The sequence below is a fragment of the Alnus glutinosa genome, chromosome 1, assembly GCF_958979055.1.
Source record: "Alnus glutinosa chromosome 1, dhAlnGlut1.1, whole genome shotgun sequence".
Classification (NCBI taxonomy): Eukaryota; Viridiplantae; Streptophyta; class Magnoliopsida; order Fagales; family Betulaceae; genus Alnus; species Alnus glutinosa.
In genome coordinates this window covers 1,263,330-1,282,035 of record NC_084886.1, presented here as the reverse complement: position 1 = coordinate 1,282,035, position 18,706 = coordinate 1,263,330, and the positions used below count along the sequence as shown (strand labels likewise).

General features: G+C 37.5%; 3 protein-coding genes and 1 non-coding gene across 5 annotated transcripts; 3 read left to right on the top strand and 1 right to left on the bottom strand.

Annotated features, from left to right (window-relative positions):
• The first annotated feature begins 2,741 nt into the window (after positions 1-2,741).
• LOC133864429 (histidine kinase 3) lies at positions 2,742-9,953 on the top strand. Of its 2 annotated transcripts, XM_062300765.1 has the most exons (12): positions 2,743-3,300; positions 3,415-3,994; positions 4,437-4,718; positions 4,950-5,119; positions 5,501-5,713; positions 6,030-6,216; positions 6,307-6,358; positions 6,447-6,676; positions 6,799-6,897; positions 7,325-8,430; positions 8,780-9,146; positions 9,359-9,953. In XM_062300765.1, the coding sequence occupies exons 2-11, from the start codon at positions 3,512-3,514 to the stop codon at positions 9,042-9,044; spliced, it is 3,087 nt and encodes a 1,028-aa protein (XP_062156749.1). In that variant the 5' UTR covers positions 2,743-3,300; positions 3,415-3,511; the 3' UTR covers positions 9,045-9,146; positions 9,359-9,953. The 2 variants fall into 2 exon arrangements, with proteins under 2 accessions (XP_062156757.1, XP_062156749.1); XM_062300773.1 differs by having other exon boundaries at positions 2,742-3,994; positions 4,437-4,722; positions 4,954-5,119.
• A 1,498-nt stretch (positions 9,954-11,451) lies between these two features.
• Positions 11,452-11,533, top strand: TRNAS-UGA (transfer RNA serine (anticodon UGA)). The gene has a single exon. It is a non-coding gene; the product is annotated as a tRNA-Ser (tRNA).
• A 1,840-nt stretch (positions 11,534-13,373) lies between these two features.
• Positions 13,374-16,340, top strand: LOC133864421 (nuclear transport factor 2B-like). Its single transcript, XM_062300754.1, has 2 exons — positions 13,374-13,787; positions 15,985-16,340. Exons 1-2 carry the CDS (start codon positions 13,491-13,493, stop codon positions 16,057-16,059), a joined length of 372 nt encoding a protein of 123 aa, XP_062156738.1. The 5' UTR covers positions 13,374-13,490; the 3' UTR covers positions 16,060-16,340.
• A 334-nt stretch (positions 16,341-16,674) lies between these two features.
• LOC133864411 (uncharacterized) lies at positions 16,675-18,015 on the bottom strand. Its single transcript, XM_062300744.1, has 2 exons — positions 17,822-18,015; positions 16,675-17,350 (listed from the first exon to the last, which is right to left on the bottom strand). The coding sequence occupies exons 1-2, from the start codon at positions 17,969-17,971 to the stop codon at positions 16,868-16,870; spliced, it is 633 nt and encodes a 210-aa protein (XP_062156728.1). The 5' UTR covers positions 17,972-18,015; the 3' UTR covers positions 16,675-16,867.
• Positions 18,016-18,706: the final 691 nt, after the last annotated feature.

The window sequence follows — 18,706 nt, the reverse complement described above, 5'->3', positions numbered from 1 at the left end:
ATATTTTAATGAAGCAGGACTTCATTAGTTCATCAGGCAAACGTGCAGAGCCGACAGGGGACAAGCTCGTCCAAGCAGAGCAGAAAGAGGCAAGGAGCCCTCGTCGTACACGTGTAAACGAGAAGCCATTATGGGGATTACACGTTGGACAACCTGATTGGCCAGTGCCAGAGAACCGGTGCGCTGACGTGGGACGTCGCTGTCAGAAAGAGAGCTCCCTAGACCCCGAGGACACCAAAAAGAGGTGGGTAGTGATGGCCTAATCACTTCGTGACAAGCCTTGATTAAAGTGCCCCTTATACCTTTGCCACTACTTTATTCCCAAATTACACTTATTGTCATCTATTGTCGTCTAACCACTTTTCCCTGTTACTCCTCTCTCCAAAATCACCATCTTGACCTCCCATTCCAACATAATTTACAGCCAAACCTACTTCCTTGTCCTACCAATTCTTCTTGTTGCTTCCTATACGGTAAACAAAAGCCATAAAGGTACCCAACCTATTTGCCTTAGCTTTGAGGGGGTTGGTTCCAACTACATTTTGTACCATATAAAGTTATTTTATCATTTGGTGGGGGCTTTTACTTTCAACTCATTAAATCAGATGAGATGTCAATATCATTATAAAGAAAAATCCATGATGTTTAGCTCTATTTGTTAAGGTTTTAATTTTTTTTATATAAAAATATATATATATATTTTTTGGTATTTTTAGGTATTAATGCCAAAAATTAACAATGACTATGCATGTCTATTACTCAATTCGAGATCCTTACAAGACAACCAAATGTCAGAGTGGTGTACCACAAATGAGGGAGGGGGATGACAACATCACTTCCAATGCTTAAGTCAGTAAAAATGCATATGTAAGATAATAAGAGAATCAGATAAATAGATACAAATTGAAATATGAGAGCATACTTGGTTCTTGCCTTTAGCCAACCTTATATAGATGTGGGATTGGTTTGATTGGATGTTTTGTTAAGGCAAGTATCTTCGATTAGTGATTTATTTGGCTCATTGAACATTTGGGTGACGGTTTTTTGACGATCCAAGAAGGAAGTTTTGTAGGAGCAACTCCAATTTTCACCTTGAATTGGTCAAAATATGAGGAATTTTTTACTTTTCGTGGAGGATTATATCCAATTGATTACATTGGAAGTTTCCTTTGACATTCATCATCTTTATGAGCATCCTTGCCTTAGGTGGAGTACTCTTATTTTAGGTGATTCCCTTTGGAAGACGTTTCTTTCATTCCTTAAGAGAGTGATTTGTGGTTTTATAATTAGGGAGATTTGTTGCTTCTTTGGCGACGTGTGCTTTGAGTCAAGTGCTTATTGGGCTTGCGGGCCTTTTGGTAACCCTAAAATTTTTGCTTGGGTTGTATGGATATTGTGCCAGTTGTTTATCGAGTCAATAAAGAATGTAAACCTCAATTCCATTTTATGAGTGTTTTGTGTTTGAAATGTTTAATGATATTTTTGTTTTGAGAAAAGGAAACAAAAACTTTAACAAATGAAGCTGGGGGGGCCCAATTAATGACAAGCTCTTAGTAAGTCACCCACAAATATTGCCAAAAGGCCTGACAACCCATAATCGAATGGCCTAAAGAGGTTGACGGTCCATAGCTAAGAAGTTGAGAAGGTCTAATGGCCTGTGATCCAGACAATCATAAAAATCGGGTTGCACTCTCGTCCAAATGTAATGTCCAACAACCAATCCACCACTCCACTAGCTCAACCTACAGTCTACTCACACCATGCGCTCATTTAATAGAAGGAATCTCCACGTTAGTAACAAATTAAGGGTGCTGGACAATAGCTCGACTTGCACGTCAAAGTGGCCTGATCATATTTATCTCCACGAACCTTCTAACCCCGTTCTCTTGTTGATCCTCCTTCTGATGAGCGGTGTGCGATCAATCACTTTAGTAACAGGATTTAACAAATTTTTGTTTTGTTGGTAAATAATTTTTTTTTTTTTTTATTAAACTGCAACTAGATCTCAATATTATGACAAGTTTATATATAGTTTTAAAACTCACCGACCTAGTACACTACAAATTAGCATTAAGTCATTTGGGGTAGCTCCTAACCCACCAAACTTTAAGCTAGAAAATGTGTTTTAGGAGGTTTCGATGAATTTGGAGCTGTCCGTGACTTGATTTAGATTCCAAAACAGTAAAAAGATAATAACACCTTGAGGGGTTCTAATCATGGGTGCTTGCCATACCTCTTTACCTACTCTTTTGACTCTTGGTCTGTCACTCATGGCAAATGGCAAATGGCAAATGGCAAATGGCAATTAGGGAAAAGTATGGGGGGGGGGGGGGGGGGGCATCTAATGCCCTTAGGCAGTAAAGTGAAATTCTGTTTCCATGCAAAGGGCAATGCTGTCATACAAAAGTACAGCCCATACAAACACAGAGTTAAAGGGCTTAGCGTGTAGAAGTTGTCTACCGGTATTGGATGGATAAGGGATGTGAACACAAAGGAAAGTTGGAAAAAGCAGTGTTTTCTTATAAGTGGAAGTATACCTTTTATACCCTTATAATTATTATATTATATGGTTTTTATACTGTACATTATTTAAAATATTAAATGTCAAAATAATTGTTCTACTTTAAAATATTTTTTTTTTTAATTTTTAATTTTTAATTTTTTTTGTGGGATTGGATGGTATGGACTATGTGGATAGAGATAATGGCCTTATGCTAGCAGACATTTCTACCACCATATTCTTCTCATCTTTTTTTCATAGATTCTTTTTCCTTAACGTCCATGAATTCACTCTGCTCAGCGTCTTTGTCTTCTACCGCTGCTTCTTCTTCCACCATTTTTGGTCCTTACTTTGAGGCTTCTGTGCATGGTTCTATTCAGGTTGGTTCACTCAAAGAGTCGAGCTCCAACACTCACATGCTTAAATTCCTTATTTGTGTGATTTCTGAAAGTTAAGGACCCCGTAAGCTAGATTTCCTGTCGGATTCCTTGTTGGGGTTGGTCTGGTTTTGCTGATTTGGTTAGCTAAATATCGAATCTTTCTGGCTAGCTTGCCATTTCTTGTCCTGGGTTTTGGTTGGTAGTTAACAGGATAAAATCAAATTGTGTGGGATTAGAAATTTAGAATCTTGGGGATTCTTTGATTCCTTCTTTCGGGTAAGTGAAATTCTTATCTCCCTTAAGCCTGGGCTTTCTCTTGCATTCCCAATTTGAAGCTATTTGGGTGGATAAGATAGCATCTTCCCACTTCCACCCATCCTTTTCAATCTACTTGTTTTTAGTGAAATTGGAGCTCAAGAGGTGGGTGAGCTTCGTTCTTCTTCATTTCTTCTTCTTCCTCTACTTCTTCCAAGTTTGATTTTTTTTTTTTGTTCGATGTTGGGTTTAACTAGACAGTTTCCTTGGATTTGACAGTGGTCTCTCTCTCTCTCTCTCGCTGGAAGTAGCAAGAAGTCAAACTCACTTCATATTGTTACTGTTTCTTGTTAACTTGTGTTGGTTACTGTTGTTGATGAGTTTGCTTATCGTAGTTGGGTTTGGTCTAAAGGTGGGGCATCTGCTTTTGCTATGTTACTGGATTGTGTCTGTAATTTCCATGAACTGGTTCATTAGTAGTGGAATTATGGACGGCAAAACTGGTTTGCTCAGTGGTAGTGGCAAGATGTGGCTCAGATGTTGGGAGAAGATCTCAGGCAACAGTTGTTACATCCAACATCACTACTCCCAGTATTTTGGGTCCAAGAGAGTTCCGAAGGAATGGTGGAGGAAACTTTTGATTACATGGGTATTTGGTTGGACCATAGTGTCTCTGTGGATCTTCTGGTACTTGAGCTCACAAGCTACTGAGAAGAGGAAAGAGAGCCTTGCAAGTATGTGTGATGAGAGGGCTAGGATGTTGCAGGATCAGTTTAATGTGAGCATGAATCATATTCAAGCCATGTCCATTATGATCTCAATCTTCCATCATGGCAAGAACCCATCTGCTATTGATCAGGTACGTTATCTCCTTTCATATTTGAGCTATTTAGGATACTAAACTCTGGCGGAACCCATAACTCTCCAGTATAAGTTCTTAATTGCCTTGCCATTATCGTTGTTTTTTCCATTGATTTTCGGTCAAGAATGTTAATTATGAGGTATATGTCTTAATTCACAACCATACTTGAGCTATTTGTCTAATGACCTCCTTTATTTGGATAATTTACATTTCTTAATCATTTAGCTTTTCATTTCATTTTCATTGCATAATTGCGTCATGGGATGCATTTTCTTCATATGGTGGTTTAGTTTCGAGGTGTTAAATATGGTGAATCTATATGTTCAGTTCCATATGTTAATTTGGTCAATTTAACTCGATCTAAAACCAGATCTGAGTTTCTTTTGCAAATGATAACTAGTATTTGTCAACAAAACAAACTAACTTTCACAACTTATAGAGGACTTTTGCGAGGTATACGGAAAGAACTGCTTTTGAGAGGCCCCTTACAAGTGGTGTGGCATATGCCGTAAGGGTGCTCCACTCTGAAAGGGAACAATTCGAGAAGCAACAAGGCTGGACTATTAAGAGGATGGATACCCTGGAACAATACCCAGTTCATGAGGATGACTATGCTCCAGAAGCCTCAGAACCATCACCAATTCAGAAAGAATATGCTCCTGTCATCTTTGCACAGGATACCATTTCTCATGTGGTTTCACTGGATATGCTGTCGGGGAAGGCAAGTTTCTTTTCATCTTCTGCATATTGTTGTGTGATTCATTTGTCTGTTGGTGATTGGGCACATTGAATTATTGACCATTTTCAATTAAACATAGTGTGGTGGTCTTGACTCAGAAAGATCTTCTTCTAGGTCTTAACATTCTGTCACTGTACCGCTGCTTTATTGGAAGTTTTTTGATTTCATGTGTAATCCTCAGTTGGAAAATTTCAACCTATTATGTACCAACAGGAAGATCGCGAAAATGTGTTGAGTGCAAGAGCATCAGGAAAGGGAGTTCTAACTGCTCCTTTCAAGCTGCTGAAAACAAACCGTCTTGGAGTTATATTGACATTTGCCGTCTACAAGACAGATCTTCCCTCAAATGCTACCCCAAATGAGAGGATTCAAGCAACTGATGGGTATGTTCTCTCGGATAAATGCAAAGTTGATTAGGAACATCTCATTAAGGTTTCTTGATCCATCAAAATCCCCTTCATGGTCCCCGCAAACAAGAAGGGAAAAAAAAAAAAAAAAAAGCAAAGAAAAAGGGCAGTGAAGCCTGTAATATTAACATGGAAAGGGATAAATGGCTTAATTATACTTAAATTATGGTAAAAACTGAACTCATTCTGGGAACATTAAGATGCCATGTGGTGTAATGGATTGCTCTTATTCATGGGTGGTACCAAAATGGCTTTGAAGCGGTGACACTAATGGGAGGCTTGCATCTAAACTGAACATATAAAATAAATAAAAAACTAATAAGAAACCTTTTCACCGTTCCCACTGCTGCCAAGCAGGTATCTTGGTGGAGTCTTTGATATTGAGTCACTTGTGGAGAAGTTGCTTCAACAGCTTGCTAGTAAACAGACCATCCTCGTGAATGTGTATGACACTACTAATCACTCACATCCAATCAGCATGTATGGTTCAAATGTATCAGATGATGGTTTGCAGCATGTTAGTGCCCTTAATTTTGGAGATCCCTTCAGGAAGCATGAGATGCGTTGCAGGTAATCAATAAATTCTTGTCTATGATTATTTTGGGTTCAGTTTCTGGGTCATGTAGGCCTCTCTGGTTAGTTTGTAACCAATAACAGTGTCAGATCAAGGAGTTACTTCATTTTTTTTTTTTTTAAAAAAAAGAGGTTTATAATAAGTTGCTGCTATCATACGTCTACCCAATCTCTAGTAAATTGATGTGACTGTCATGTTACTGGCTCCCAAAGAACCAAAGTCTCCTGTATCTTCAGTGGAAATTGTATCAATAATTGAAATTTAGGAATTGAAGAATTGAAGTGGATGCAGAACTAAGTTTATTCTTGACAGATTCAAACAAAAACCACCATGGCCATGGTTAGCAATAACAACGTCAATTGGCATCCTTGTGATTGCATTACTTGTTGGATATATATTTCATGCAACTGTGAATCGAATTGCCAAAGTGGAGGATGATTGCCAGAAGATGACGGAGCTCAAAAAACAAGCCGAGGCAGCTGATGTTGCCAAATCCCAGGTACTTTATGTCTTAAATTACTTGAATACACTTGTTTAGGCTGCTTTTATCATGCGCATGTGGCCCTAATCAAATTTCAACCCTCTGTAGTTCCTCGCTACTGTCTCCCATGAGATCAGAACCCCAATGAATGGTGTTCTTGGTGAGTATTTGAAATCTTTATATTTTCCAATGCTCAAGATGGAGCTTGCTTTTTGAGCCATGACGCTGAAATTCTGTTATTTTTTCAGGAATGTTGGATATGCTCATGGACACAGATCTAGATGTGACTCAACAAGATTATGTCAGAACTGCACAGGACAGTGGAAAAGCTCTAGTCTCACTCATAAATGAGGTTTTAGACCAGGCAAAGATTGAATCTGGTAGGCTTGAGCTTGAGGCAGAGCTGTTTGATCTGCGAGCAATTTTGGATGATGTTCTGTCACTCTTTTCTGGAAAGTCCCCGGGAAAAGGAGTAGAGGTAGCAAGTGTTTCTAGTTCTGCATTGTCACTCATTACATTCTACTCTCTGCTCAAAATTTCACTGTCTAATAATAACTTAATTGATGGGATTTACATGGCCAAACTTGTGGGGAAGAGCAGCTGGCAGTTTATATCTCAGATCGGGTTCCTGAGATGCTAATTGGTGATGCTGGAAGGTTTCGCCAAATCATTACCAATCTCATGGGTAACTCCATCAAAGTAAGTACACAGTAGGTTTGAATATTTTGTTGAGTATAGTTGAAAAACTGTTGGGAAAAAAAAAAAAATCAAATTCTGTTTTCCACTACTGTAGAGATATACAGAAAAGGGAGAAAAATGATCAATCATGAGAATCTATTCAGTCATTACCTTATGCGAACCAAATTTGGTTTTAATAATTAAATATTTTGCCTTGCGAGTTAAAGTGTCTTCCCCTCCATCTGGTGGAGTAAAATGATGAAATTAAATGGATTTTAAAAAATTAACTTCTTTTGGAAACTATCATGTTTTAAATTGTGGTATATGCATAATGGTATCATCATAGAATTTTAGGAATTGAAAGGAGCTTCTTTTAACGAAAATTAAAATTAAGCTCTCTTGCTTGTTCGTTGCATAGGTAGCTTCTGATAATTTAATTATATTGCAGTTCACAGAGAAGGGACACATATTTGTCACTGTTCATCTTGTTGAGGAGGTGATCGGCTCAATAGAAGTTGAGACAGAATCATCATCAAAAAACACCTTAAGTGGATTTCCTGTTGCAGATAGACAGCATAGCTGGGAAGGATTTAGGACATTCTGTCAAGAGGGATCCACTTGTCCTCTCTCATCATCTTCCTCTGACCTTATCAACCTAATTGTATCTGTTGAGGATACAGGAGTAGGAATCCCTATAGAAGCACAATCTCGTGTTTTCACTCCTTTTATGCAGGTGGGTCCATCCATCTCCCGAACACATGGGGGCACAGGTATTGGCCTAAGCATAAGCAAGTGTTTAGTTGGCCTTATGAAGGGGGAGATTGGTTTTGTGAGCATACCAAAGATCGGTTCCACCTTTACATTTACTGCTGTCTTTACCAATGGCAGCTCCCATCCAAATGAATATAAAAGCCTACCAATCAACAACCAATCCAAGTCTACATCCTCCGAATTTCAGGGCATGAAAGCATTAGTTGTAGACCCCAGACCTGTCCGGGCCAAGGTATCAAGATATCATATCCAACGGCTTGGAATTCGTGTTGAAGTAGTTCCTGATTTGAATCAAGGTTTTGCTAACATAAGCAGCGGCAACACAGTCAAAATGGTCCTTGTCGAACAGGAGGTTTGGGATAGGGATCCTGTCAAGAAAATTGATAGTATTCCTCCCAACTTGTTCCTTCTGGCTAATCCTATCGGTTCATCCAGAACAAGCGATGCAACTTCAGGTGATTATTATACCCCACCTGTCATCATGAAGCCCCTGAGAGCAAGCATGCTTTCTGCCTCATTACAGCGAGCCATGGGTGTTGGGAACAAGGGCAATCCCCGCAATGGGGAGCTCCCCGGTTTTTCTCTTCGCAATCTTCTTCTTGGGAGAAAAATTCTTATTGTAGATGACAATAATGTGAATCTCAGAGTAGCTGCTGGTGCTTTGAAAAAGTACGGAGCTGACGTGGTCTGTGCAGAAAGTGGGAAAAAGGCTATCTCACTGCTTAAACCACCTCACCATTTTGATGCCTGTTTCATGGATATCCAAATGCCTGAAATAGATGGGTATGTGATGCCTTATTGCTTACAAAGTTTCTCATCTTAAGTTCCTGTGGCTGGGGATTAAACGCTTTTTTAAAAGATAATAAATAAATAAAATATCGTTCTATTGATGTGAGGCTAGAATCCGTACTACCAGTTGCAAGTCAACCATTTAGATAATTGTAGGCTGCCTTCTATGTGATGGGAGTTGTTTGTGTCAAATTTGTTTTCACTTCTTATTAATAATAACTCTCTTTAGGCTTCTTATTTTACTCTCTCCGTTGATAATTTTATTTAATTTTCACTAATTTATAGACATGATTGGATGATATACTACTAGATCTGAGAACCATTTGGTCTCTCATCCTCACAGGTTTGAAGCTACAAGAAGAATTAGGGACATGGAACACAGTATCAATAATCTTATTCAACGTGGAGAAATACCTGTGGAAGCGCCGCAAAACATTTCAAACTGGCATGTGCCAATTTTGGCCATGACGGCAGATGTAATCCAGGCTACACATGAGGAATCCCTAAAATGTGGAATGGATGGATATGTTTCAAAACCATTTGAAGCCCAACAACTTTATCAGGAGGTTTCACGCTTTTTCCAATCAGCTTCAAATGGGAATATATAGAGATCATTTCTATTTCAAAGGGCTTGCTGCTGACACAAGCATGACTAGCTGTTCTCGTGGATGCTTAGGAATGCTTAAATGGCTTCAGAGTTCCTCCTAAGAGTAAGTTCTCTTGAACCAAAATATGATTTGTGATTTTATGGTTCTTCCTCTTGAAGAAAGCCAGTTTTCTATTGAGAGTTAATGCATTTGAAGTGATGTCAAAGACTAAGCATCAAACTACATGTGTTTCTTTATCCTTTTTTCATAAACCTAAAATTATATTAGTCTAATTGCTATTCTGTTGACTTGTTGCTTGTGCTTGTTGTATACAGGAAGACGTCTGCCTTTTTGTTGCAGTGTGTATATAAAAGCCATGCTTGATTCGTTGGGGTTGAGTTTTTGTTGGTTTTCTTTTGGGCCAGATATAGAAGACAGTTCATTTTTCCATGTGTAAAGTTCGTCTCATTTCCAAGCCTTTTTGTCGCGGGTCGGTTGTTTGGGAGTTTTCTGCAGGTAAAGGTTCTCTAAGAGGACCTCAATTTCAGAGATACTACTTGAAAATGGCCGAGAAAAATCCCTGGACTTGGATGTATCATAGAACTTCTGGGGTTGCATCCTCTCTCCATTCAATAACAAAGTTTGCAATTCTTGGAAAAGATCTTTCTCCGAATGTCAATGTTTGTATTATAGTGATTATTGATTCAGTTCAGCCGAAGGAATGGCATATCGCTTCTCGGCAACCGGAGAATGCGCGTTGTGTATATTAGGACTTCAATAAAGATGGTTGATGTGTACTTATATAGCACCCCTTTTCTTTTTAATTTTTGTGTTTCTAACAATGCAAAAAGTTTGTTCAGCTGAGAATTCTTGTAACTACGACACTGTATCAACATTGAGTAATATCACAATTCTTGCCTCATTTGTACATTTCTTTGAACCACAGGCTTATTATGATCGTTGTCTCTGGATAGATGTAAAAAATATCTGGTCAATCTTAGATACGAGCTACAGTATAATGTTCTGGGTGTTAAGCTTTTCTTTGTACTGAAATCCTTGTATCATTTTCAGCCCATTTGCCTGACTAATGGGTTAAAAGTTTTTGTGCCTCTCTTTATTCTTCAATTGTTCTAGCAGCAACATATGAAAATTTTCTGGAGGGTTTTCTTTCAAGACTGTATCTTTGTGGAAATGGATGTAGCACCCCGAATTTTAGCAGGGATTCAATGGAACATGATGAAAAATCTTGACCTCTTTTAAGCTTTGACTCAAATTTTGCTACAAGCATACAAGTGAGCTCTCTTCCCAGTGGAAACGGATCCTCTCTATTTTAAGTGAAATGGAGAGGAGCTAAGTCTCTTGTTTTACAATGAGTCATTTTCTTTCCAGTGACTCAAGTGGAAATATCATTAAAGTTGCTATCAAGCGTCTTCTTACTGTTGATACTTTTATTGGTAAAGCCTTTGGTACGCTATCTTGCAACTTCTTCTTCACCTTTATATGCCTTTTTTTTTAATAAGCTGGAAGGCTTTGAAAACCTCTTGTATGGCTAATTTTATGTGCTTGGAATTGGTCTCTCTTACTCTCTTCCATTTGGATGAAGAGTGAGAATACTATACTCTGTAATCCTTTTTCCCATTATCAAATAGAAATATAAAAAAGAAGGAAAAAAAGAGAGAAGGGGTGGTAATGTTGTAGTAGCAATCTCGATTGCAATTATCCTGTTATCCACTCCGGTGAACCCAAACATGTACTAGGATAAAAATTAGGGTTAAATACCTATTTGTCCCCTGTGCTTTACGACCTTTATTTTTTGCCCCCTCAGTTTCACTTTTTATCAAATTTGATACTGGTGGTATATGAAAATACGGAAATGGTACCTCCGTCTAATTTACCGTCCAAAACTAACGTCCAGCCACGTCATCCTACAAGTGTCGGCGTGCATGAGCGACACCAGTTCCCGTGATACACTTCAGCGTTGACATGACTATTATTTTTTTTTATTATTATTTTAATGATTTCTTTTATATATATAAAAAAATCTGGCGCCACATGCCACCCCCATTTTAGCCAAGGGGGTGGCAGGCCATTTTTGGGGGTTCGGCCACCCCCAGGCGAAATGGGGGTGGCCAGCCGCCCCATGTGGCCTAAAGGGGTAGCTCGGCCAACCCAACAATTTTATTTTATTTTATTTTATTTTTAAAAAAAAAAATCTTTAAAATAATATATATATGGTACAAAATATATTAATTTTATTTTATTTTATTTTTTGACATATTCGCACAAGATATGTCAAAAAATTATTCTTTTCAGGACAAATTAACCCCTAAAAATTATCCACTGATGTCTCGGTTTTACTTAGTTGTGGATGTACATAAAAAAAAATAAAAGACTATATATTTTATCTTAACAAAAGACTCACACCAAAGTCGATATGTCCGAGTGGTTAAGGAGACAGACTTGAAATCTGTTGGGCTTCGCCCGCGCAGGTTCGAACCCTGCTGTCGACGGTTTTTACAGTTTCTCAGCCGAACTTTAGCAGTCAACTGCCATCTTGGCTGTCTGTTTATTTTTTGCAGTGGCAGTTGTCTTGCACTTGTCTCCTCTAACCTAGCAATTCAGGCAGCATGAGAGAATTACTACGAGGCTTACATCCAGAGTTCAGTGGCTTTAGACCAGGCAATTAGTTATTTGGATTGCCCGCTATTCGGATAATTTAGCCAATTCTTAGAAATCCCAATCTAATTGTCTGCGCCTTGTATTGATGAGTGGACAGAAACTACTATATATGTAATTTTCAATCTATTTTTTTAAACTTCAAACAGTATCTTGGATTATACAAATTCTACACAAATACAGAAGAGGAAGAGGGGGGTGAATCATGGAAGTTTGAGATCGAGAAAATGATAATAAATTTCGGTCATAAGATTGAAAGTGATTCATCTAATTAAGTAGTATACAATCAAGTTGATGCTACAGGATCGTGCAAACTGTCCATAAAACTATCTTGCCCATATACATTTCACATTTTCATCCCTTGGGATGGCCGACTACCATCATCAAAGGGTAAGGGAAGTGATTGACTATTTTTTGTTCAAGCTGGTCAACCACCTTAAAGAATAATATAGTTCCATTATCCATTAACTTTTTTAAAAAAATACAATTTGTATTATTTTATTATTAACTTTATTTAATCCAAACCCTTTTTTTTTTTTTTTTTTTTTTTGAACCAACGGCATGTATCAATCAAATTATGAAATTACATCGCACAGTTCTACTGAATTGTCATACACCGGCACTATCTTTTGTACGAGTGAGTTGTCTCCTTTATTTTATGCTCGGATTTTGAGAAGAACCAGTAGTTGCTTGAAATTTTGTCAGGTGAATCAAATTCAGACAAATAATTTAAGAGAATGCTATTGTTGATCCAGTTGCTTGACTTGCTAATAGAACCTTTTAGATTCACAACCATAAAGAAAAATGACCAAAAAAAAAAAACCTCAATTTTTAGAATCTTCACAAAATCACGAAGAAGTTGCAATTTAACTGGATTTGGGTTAGAGATGTGATGTGTTATTTGTACACATTCATATTTGGTGTGAAACTCATGTACGTAAAATGAGTCATTCATGCATAAATCTCATACCAAATATAAGTATATATACAAAATGTATAAAAAAAAACATGTACAAATAGCATTTGTCTTTTTGTGTTAGGGGTTTGACTTTAACCAAAATCCGCACACGGATTTTGCAAATTACATATAAAGTCAGTGTTGAGGATGACACCCATCATGTTGGTGTGCCCAAAACAAGGGTTTTTAATGGCATTGTTGGAACTTTTGCGTCAATTTCACATGGAAAAATGTTTAACAGCAGGAAAAACACTAAATTCTCCTATTTAAAAAAATCTGATTATCTTATTTTGAATTCTTAATTGTTGCAAAACCCTGTAACGATATAATACATTGATTGGCATCGTAATGAAAAAATGTTATTTAAGGTTGATGTTACTCCCATCCTCCACCTGATTTTCTAGCAATTAAAAATGAATGGATTTTTTTTTCTATTGTTATAATATATATATATATATATATATATATATATATATATATATATATATATATATATTAATTTGGAAAACTCTGTCCAAATAAAAAAAGACATTATACACATAAGCAAGAGTGATATACACTATTTTAAGAGAGAGAGAGAGAAAAAAAAAGTAATAAATCGAGTCTTGATAACTAATTCGCACAATAACACCTCAAACACGCTTTCATTTACAATTTCTTTTTTTTTAAAAAAAAAAAACTGAGATACGTTATAAATTCCATAAATTACAAGTACAAGCGTACAGTAAGCGCTCCTCAAAATATTTTTTTTCCCCAACTTACTGTCTGTCTCTGTCTCTCTTTTGCGGTGTGTCATCGAGCGGTGGAGAGGGCAGTGATCGGGTGCGGTGGAGATGGATCCAGACCAGTTGTCGAGAGCATTCGTGGAGCACTACTACACGACGTTCGATGCAAATCGACCGGGCCTAGGGAGCCTCTACCAGGACGAGTCGATGCTAACCTTCGAGGGCCTGAAGATCCAAGGGTCGCAGAACATCGTCGCGAAGCTCACTAGCCTCCCCTTCCAGCAGTGCCAGCACAGCATCACCACCGTCGATTGCCAGCCATCGGGACCTGCCGGCGGTATGCTCGTCTTCGTCAGCGGCAACCTCCAGCTCGCCGGCGAACAGCACGCCCTCAAGTTCAGCCAGGTAACCACACTTTTTTCGCTCTCTCTCACTTCTTCGCATTCGATCTCCGCCTCTTGATTTCTCTATGTAATTGTTTTAGGGTTTCGAGGTGCGTTCCGATCGATCCGATGCTAATCGGCTCGAGATCGTTGGAGAATTTGATTTCAAATAGTTGTTGATTATGTTTGTGTGTATTACGTGTATCTATGTAGGAGTATTAGGGTTTGGCTTCGTGTGTGAGGTTTTGATCTACTTGAAATTGATTTTGCTTGGAATTTGGAGTTTGCGGCTTTCTCTAAGAATCTGGTTTTCGTTGTTTCTGGCAGATCTACACTTTTGTTGAAAAAGAACCTTTTATATCCTTGCAGTGTTTCTAATCAATATTTTGTGTTTGATCAAGTGTTAGGAGATCGACGCTGAGTCTTTTAGTAGGATTCATAATATTACATTTCGGATATATTAACCACATATAACATCTTCCAAACATGGGACTTAAACCTTTTTATACTCTCACGTAATATACCTAACAATCTCCCTGTGTGAGTTTATCATTGCATCGCAATAGTCTTCCTCGAACCTGTCTCTAGGATCACAGGGTCATATAGGCTTTATTTGTCCCACGAACCTTCGTCCCTACTCCAACTGCGAAAAGAACCCACTATCTATACATACAAATTATCCTAGCTCCAACTGTAAAAGGCTCCGCTATCATCCATCATACCGTACACCATTATTGTATTTGACAACACTTGTTAGTGAGATCAACACCGTGGGGAGATATAACATGTTGGGATATCATTTAATTTAAAAACTTAAACCTATGAGTTTGGACCCAACTATTAACCCACTCATACATGTAACATCTTTCTAATATGGGACTTAACATTTTTATACTTATACACTTATATACTCCACTGCAAGTGTTTTGTGGCATGTCTTGATGAATATGTTGCTTTGCTTTTATGATATAGGTACTTATTTGCATTATTTCATTTTATTTATTTATTTATTTTTTTGGTGTCATGTTGATTGACATTTTTTGGTGCATATTTTGCTTAATAGCAGTACGTTTCACTTCCTTTAGGTGTACCATTTTCAATGTCTCCCTCAATTTGTTGCTGTGGTGGTATTCAGAACTGAACTACTCATGCTAACAATACATCTTAGATTCGAAGGAACACAACATAGTGGATTTTCTTTTCAGTGAATTCTTTATCCTTTTTATAAGGCGCCAGTCTCCCTTCTTACTGACAGCAATTTGTAATTTTGTCCATGAAACCTGAATTTGTAAATCTTTTTCCTCCCTATAGAAAAAGAAGCAGACTAACATAGCCATTCATTCTAGATTTTGGAATGATGTGTCCCCCACTAATTGTAAAAAATAAGCCTGCATGAATTAACATAATTATTTTTTTTAGATATCAGAGCCTTGGCAATAAAAGTCCAACTTTAGATCAACTGCTATAGACAGTGTTGAACCATTTATATTACGTGCAGGCTGATCTCTTATGTCTGACTCGATTATTCTTCTAGTGTTTTATGCATGCATTTGTACTTAGAACCTCAAGTTCAAGATTATGAGGACAGCTTTAGTATAAGCCTTTTCAGGAAGTGTTTCGAATTACTCATCAAAAAAAAAAAAAAAAAAAAAATTTGTTTCGAATTGTTTATTAAACTTGTTGGGTCCTTAAATGTTTTTCGCTATTTATTCGGGTTCAGTTCTTTAATGGCAATCATTGCACTTGAATCTCTGGCTCCTAGTCCAATATGTTTTAGGTAACTTATTCTAGTCTGCATGAGGCAGGCCTACTATAATTTTGATGTGGTTAAGTGACAAGGAAATGTCCCCCTGTTTAATTGTTAGCCATGCAAGCATTTCATATTTGGCATTGCTTGAAATGTTGCATGGTGCTTTTGTGATGCAATAAATATAAAACCTACCCCGATCTATCTTCCCTTTTAAGTAAATTTATATGTGCTGTATCTTTACATGTAGTGTTATCCTTGGATATAGTGTTGAGAAATTGATCAAAATGTTATTAATTTTTTTTCTTGTTCCAGTGAGCTTTATAGCCCGAATGGCACCTTCTTCAGGTTGGAGGATGAGGGTCTTGAACCCCATTTGAATGCGTGTGTAAATTCCAATAAGAGAGATTGTTCTTTATTTTTGCTATTCTATTTTCTAACTAAAATTTATTGTCATGCTTTCTGCACTCAGATGTTCCATCTGATGCCAACACCACAGGGAAGCTTTTACGTGTTGAATGACATATTCCGATTGAATTATGCATGAAGACAAGACTAACCCACTCAAATTCAACAAATGGCGCGAATACATGGCCAAAATGTCCCGGATTAGAACTTGTTTGCTTATCACTGTTTAGTTCCCGGCATATAGCATGGAAAGTGAGTTGTTCTTTGGATATTTGTTTTCAACGTTTCATTATGCTTTTCTGTCCCGTATTTCAGATATTTCTTGAGTGTGATTGTTTGAATGAAAGATACCTTTCTGGGATACTGTTTGAATGAATTGGGTATATTAGAAATTTTAAAGAGACTTTTTATTTCATTTTAGTTTACATCTCCGAAAGTTTGGCTAGTCCCAAATGTATTGTCATTCTTGAAAGACTCATAAATGGATTGCGGTAGACCCGCTAATACATCATCACGACTCACGAGTTAAAGGTTTGAGATATGTTAATTGCATAACAATTTTATTCAACAATTGCATAATAATGTTAATGTGTTCTTCATTTTCATTTTATTTTTTATTTTAAAAAAATGTTGAATGCAAACATTGTTGTGCAATTGCTGTGAAAGAGTTGTATAAATAACATATCTATTTAATTAAGTAAGTTAATTTATATAATTTTATACTTATGTTTAGAGGCTTGAAGCAGCTCCAAGAGAACTTTAAAGTTAAATCAATAAATCATTAACGTTTACACTACGGGCAAGATGTCTTTCAAAAAACTCAATAAATGAAATTATAGAGGAAGGAAGCTTTGTACAACTATTGCAGATTAAACCAAGCAATACTCTGTCGTCAAGACCTTATAATCCTTCTGGCCTCTTTGGCTTCATATCAAACAAACACTTTTTCAGTGATTTTCACCCTCTAAAACCAAATCCGGCAAATCCAAAAGCGGGATTTCTGGAATTACGACAGATGGGAATGAAGCGGCTGCTTCAGTAAGGCGTTGTTTGGCAGCCGCAAACTGTTTCTCTGCATCTTGAGTACCATTTGCATCGGGGCGTTTCAGAATCCATGAGAAGGCACTTCCAAAGGACCTAAACGGGTGGCTAAACCCATCTTTAAGTTTCCAAATTAAGGAGACCTGAGATACTTGCCAAGCAACAGTCAGCACAATCAGGGCCGAAAGAAGACAGTGAGTTACAAAATTCTGCCTCTTCACCTCCTTAAGCTCTTTCACTACCTCTTCGACGCTGCTGCCACCATCGACCTCACCAGCATTCTCCATCTTCGTCTCCACGTTATCAATTTCTGCAGAAGATACCTCCTCTATCTCAGTTAACGAAGCTTCAGGTTCCTTAAGCGCCACATCTTCTTTCAACGATTCCAACTGTACGTTTATAGAAGCAAAGAAATCACATAAATTGCTAAATTACTGCAATGAGCATGATCGAGTATTACCTCAGAAAACTGTATATATAGAAGAAGAACAAGAACGTGTTATAGTTGATTAAGCTACTCAAAGTCTTGAATTAAAAAAATAAATAAAAAGCTACTCAAAGCCGTTTCAATATTCATTGGAAAAGAAGGCCGTAAAAAGAGAGTCGCCTGCGGCACCGAAAGTGGCCCATGAACATCTGATATCCTATATATGCAAGAAACATAAATCCAATAGTAGTACATCAAGGGCCTTGAAGAATTTCCGGCGATGACGATCATGTTATAATGATCGATATAGTGCTTTTGATCTTTATAAATTATTGGGTCGGGGTCATATAAATTCCATATCCTATTATTTCGCAAGAGAATTTAAGAAGAGTGAAGAAAAAAAGAAAAAGAAAAGAGAATGAAAATGATCGACCTGAGAGAGCAGTCCCGAGAGGAGAAGCTGGTCATCGACGTTGTCGTCCATGATCATGAGGGTATCACCGGAGGCTTGCTTGGTCGTCTTCTCCTCTATGAATCTCTGGATTGCGATGTTAAGGAGCTCCATCTTGTGGTTTGAATCCATGATTGGTAGGCTGTGAGAGATGGAACTTTGATGAGAAACTACCACAATTATGTATGGAGATTGGAGAACAAAGTCAAGCTTACCGTTTTTGGAAGACACGTGGTCATTGAGCCTATCGCGGACCATACACGTGGTCTTTGAGACTCGGTTAGTGCGGTGAGATAGTGTTAAGACAGCACTTCTCTGAACTTTGACAGCGATGTGAAGGGTGAGAGTCGTGTGACTAAGAGCATTACTAGCAGCTTCCTTACAAGAGATCTGTTTCCTAAATTTTAGGAAAAATTTTAAAAAAGTCAAAAAAATCATCCCACAACAACTTCCCTATAATTATCTGTTCCCTAGGAAGTGAACAGTGCTTCCCAATGCATTGGGAAGCACTGTTTACATCCCAACCAATTGTTTATTCTAAAAATATAATCTCTCTCTTATTTTATCTCTTTCTTTTCTTACTTTTAATTAAAGTAAAAGTAACAAAATAATATTTTAATGATATAGGGAAAAATGAAGGGAAGCTGCTGTGGGGTGTTTTTTGATAGGGAAGCAAAAAATAGTTTTATTCCCTACATTTAGGGAAAATGAAGAGGAATGAAAGGGAAGCTGTTAGGAATGCTCTAAGACAAAAAAAAGAAAAAAAGAAAAGAGAAATGCTACACATCTTTTTAAGTGTTTATTTTTTTAACCGGATATTTCCCCCCCACCCCCCACAGTAGGACTCGGGATTTTGCTTCCAATGAG

What these genes read in the sequence shown, in the direction of transcription:
- LOC133864421 (XM_062300754.1), top strand. Translation starts at nt 13,491, where the DNA reads ATGGATCCAGACCAGTTGTCGAGAGCATTCGTGGAGCACTACTACACG. An exon ending in ACGCCCTCAAGTTCAGCCAG is followed by an intron (nt 13,788 to 15,984) that starts GTAACCACACTT and finishes TTCTGCACTCAG; the next exon opens with ATGTTCCATCTGATGCCAAC.
- LOC133864411 (XM_062300744.1), bottom strand. Translation starts at nt 17,971, where the DNA reads ATGGATTCAAACCACAAGATGGAGCTCCTTAACATCGCAATCCAGAGA. An exon ending in TCTCGGGACTGCTCTCTCAG is followed by an intron (nt 17,351 to 17,821) that starts GTCGATCATTTT and finishes ATAAACGTACAG; the next exon opens with TTGGAATCGTTGAAAGAAGA.
- LOC133864429 (XM_062300773.1), top strand. Translation starts at nt 3,512, where the DNA reads ATGAGTTTGCTTATCGTAGTTGGGTTTGGTCTAAAGGTGGGGCATCTG. An exon ending in TATGCTGTCGGGGAAGGCAA is followed by an intron (nt 4,723 to 4,953) that starts GTTTCTTTTCAT and finishes ACCAACAGGAAG; the next exon opens with ATCGCGAAAATGTGTTGAGT. An exon ending in CTGATGTTGCCAAATCCCAG is followed by an intron (nt 6,217 to 6,306) that starts GTACTTTATGTC and finishes AACCCTCTGTAG; the next exon opens with TTCCTCGCTACTGTCTCCCA.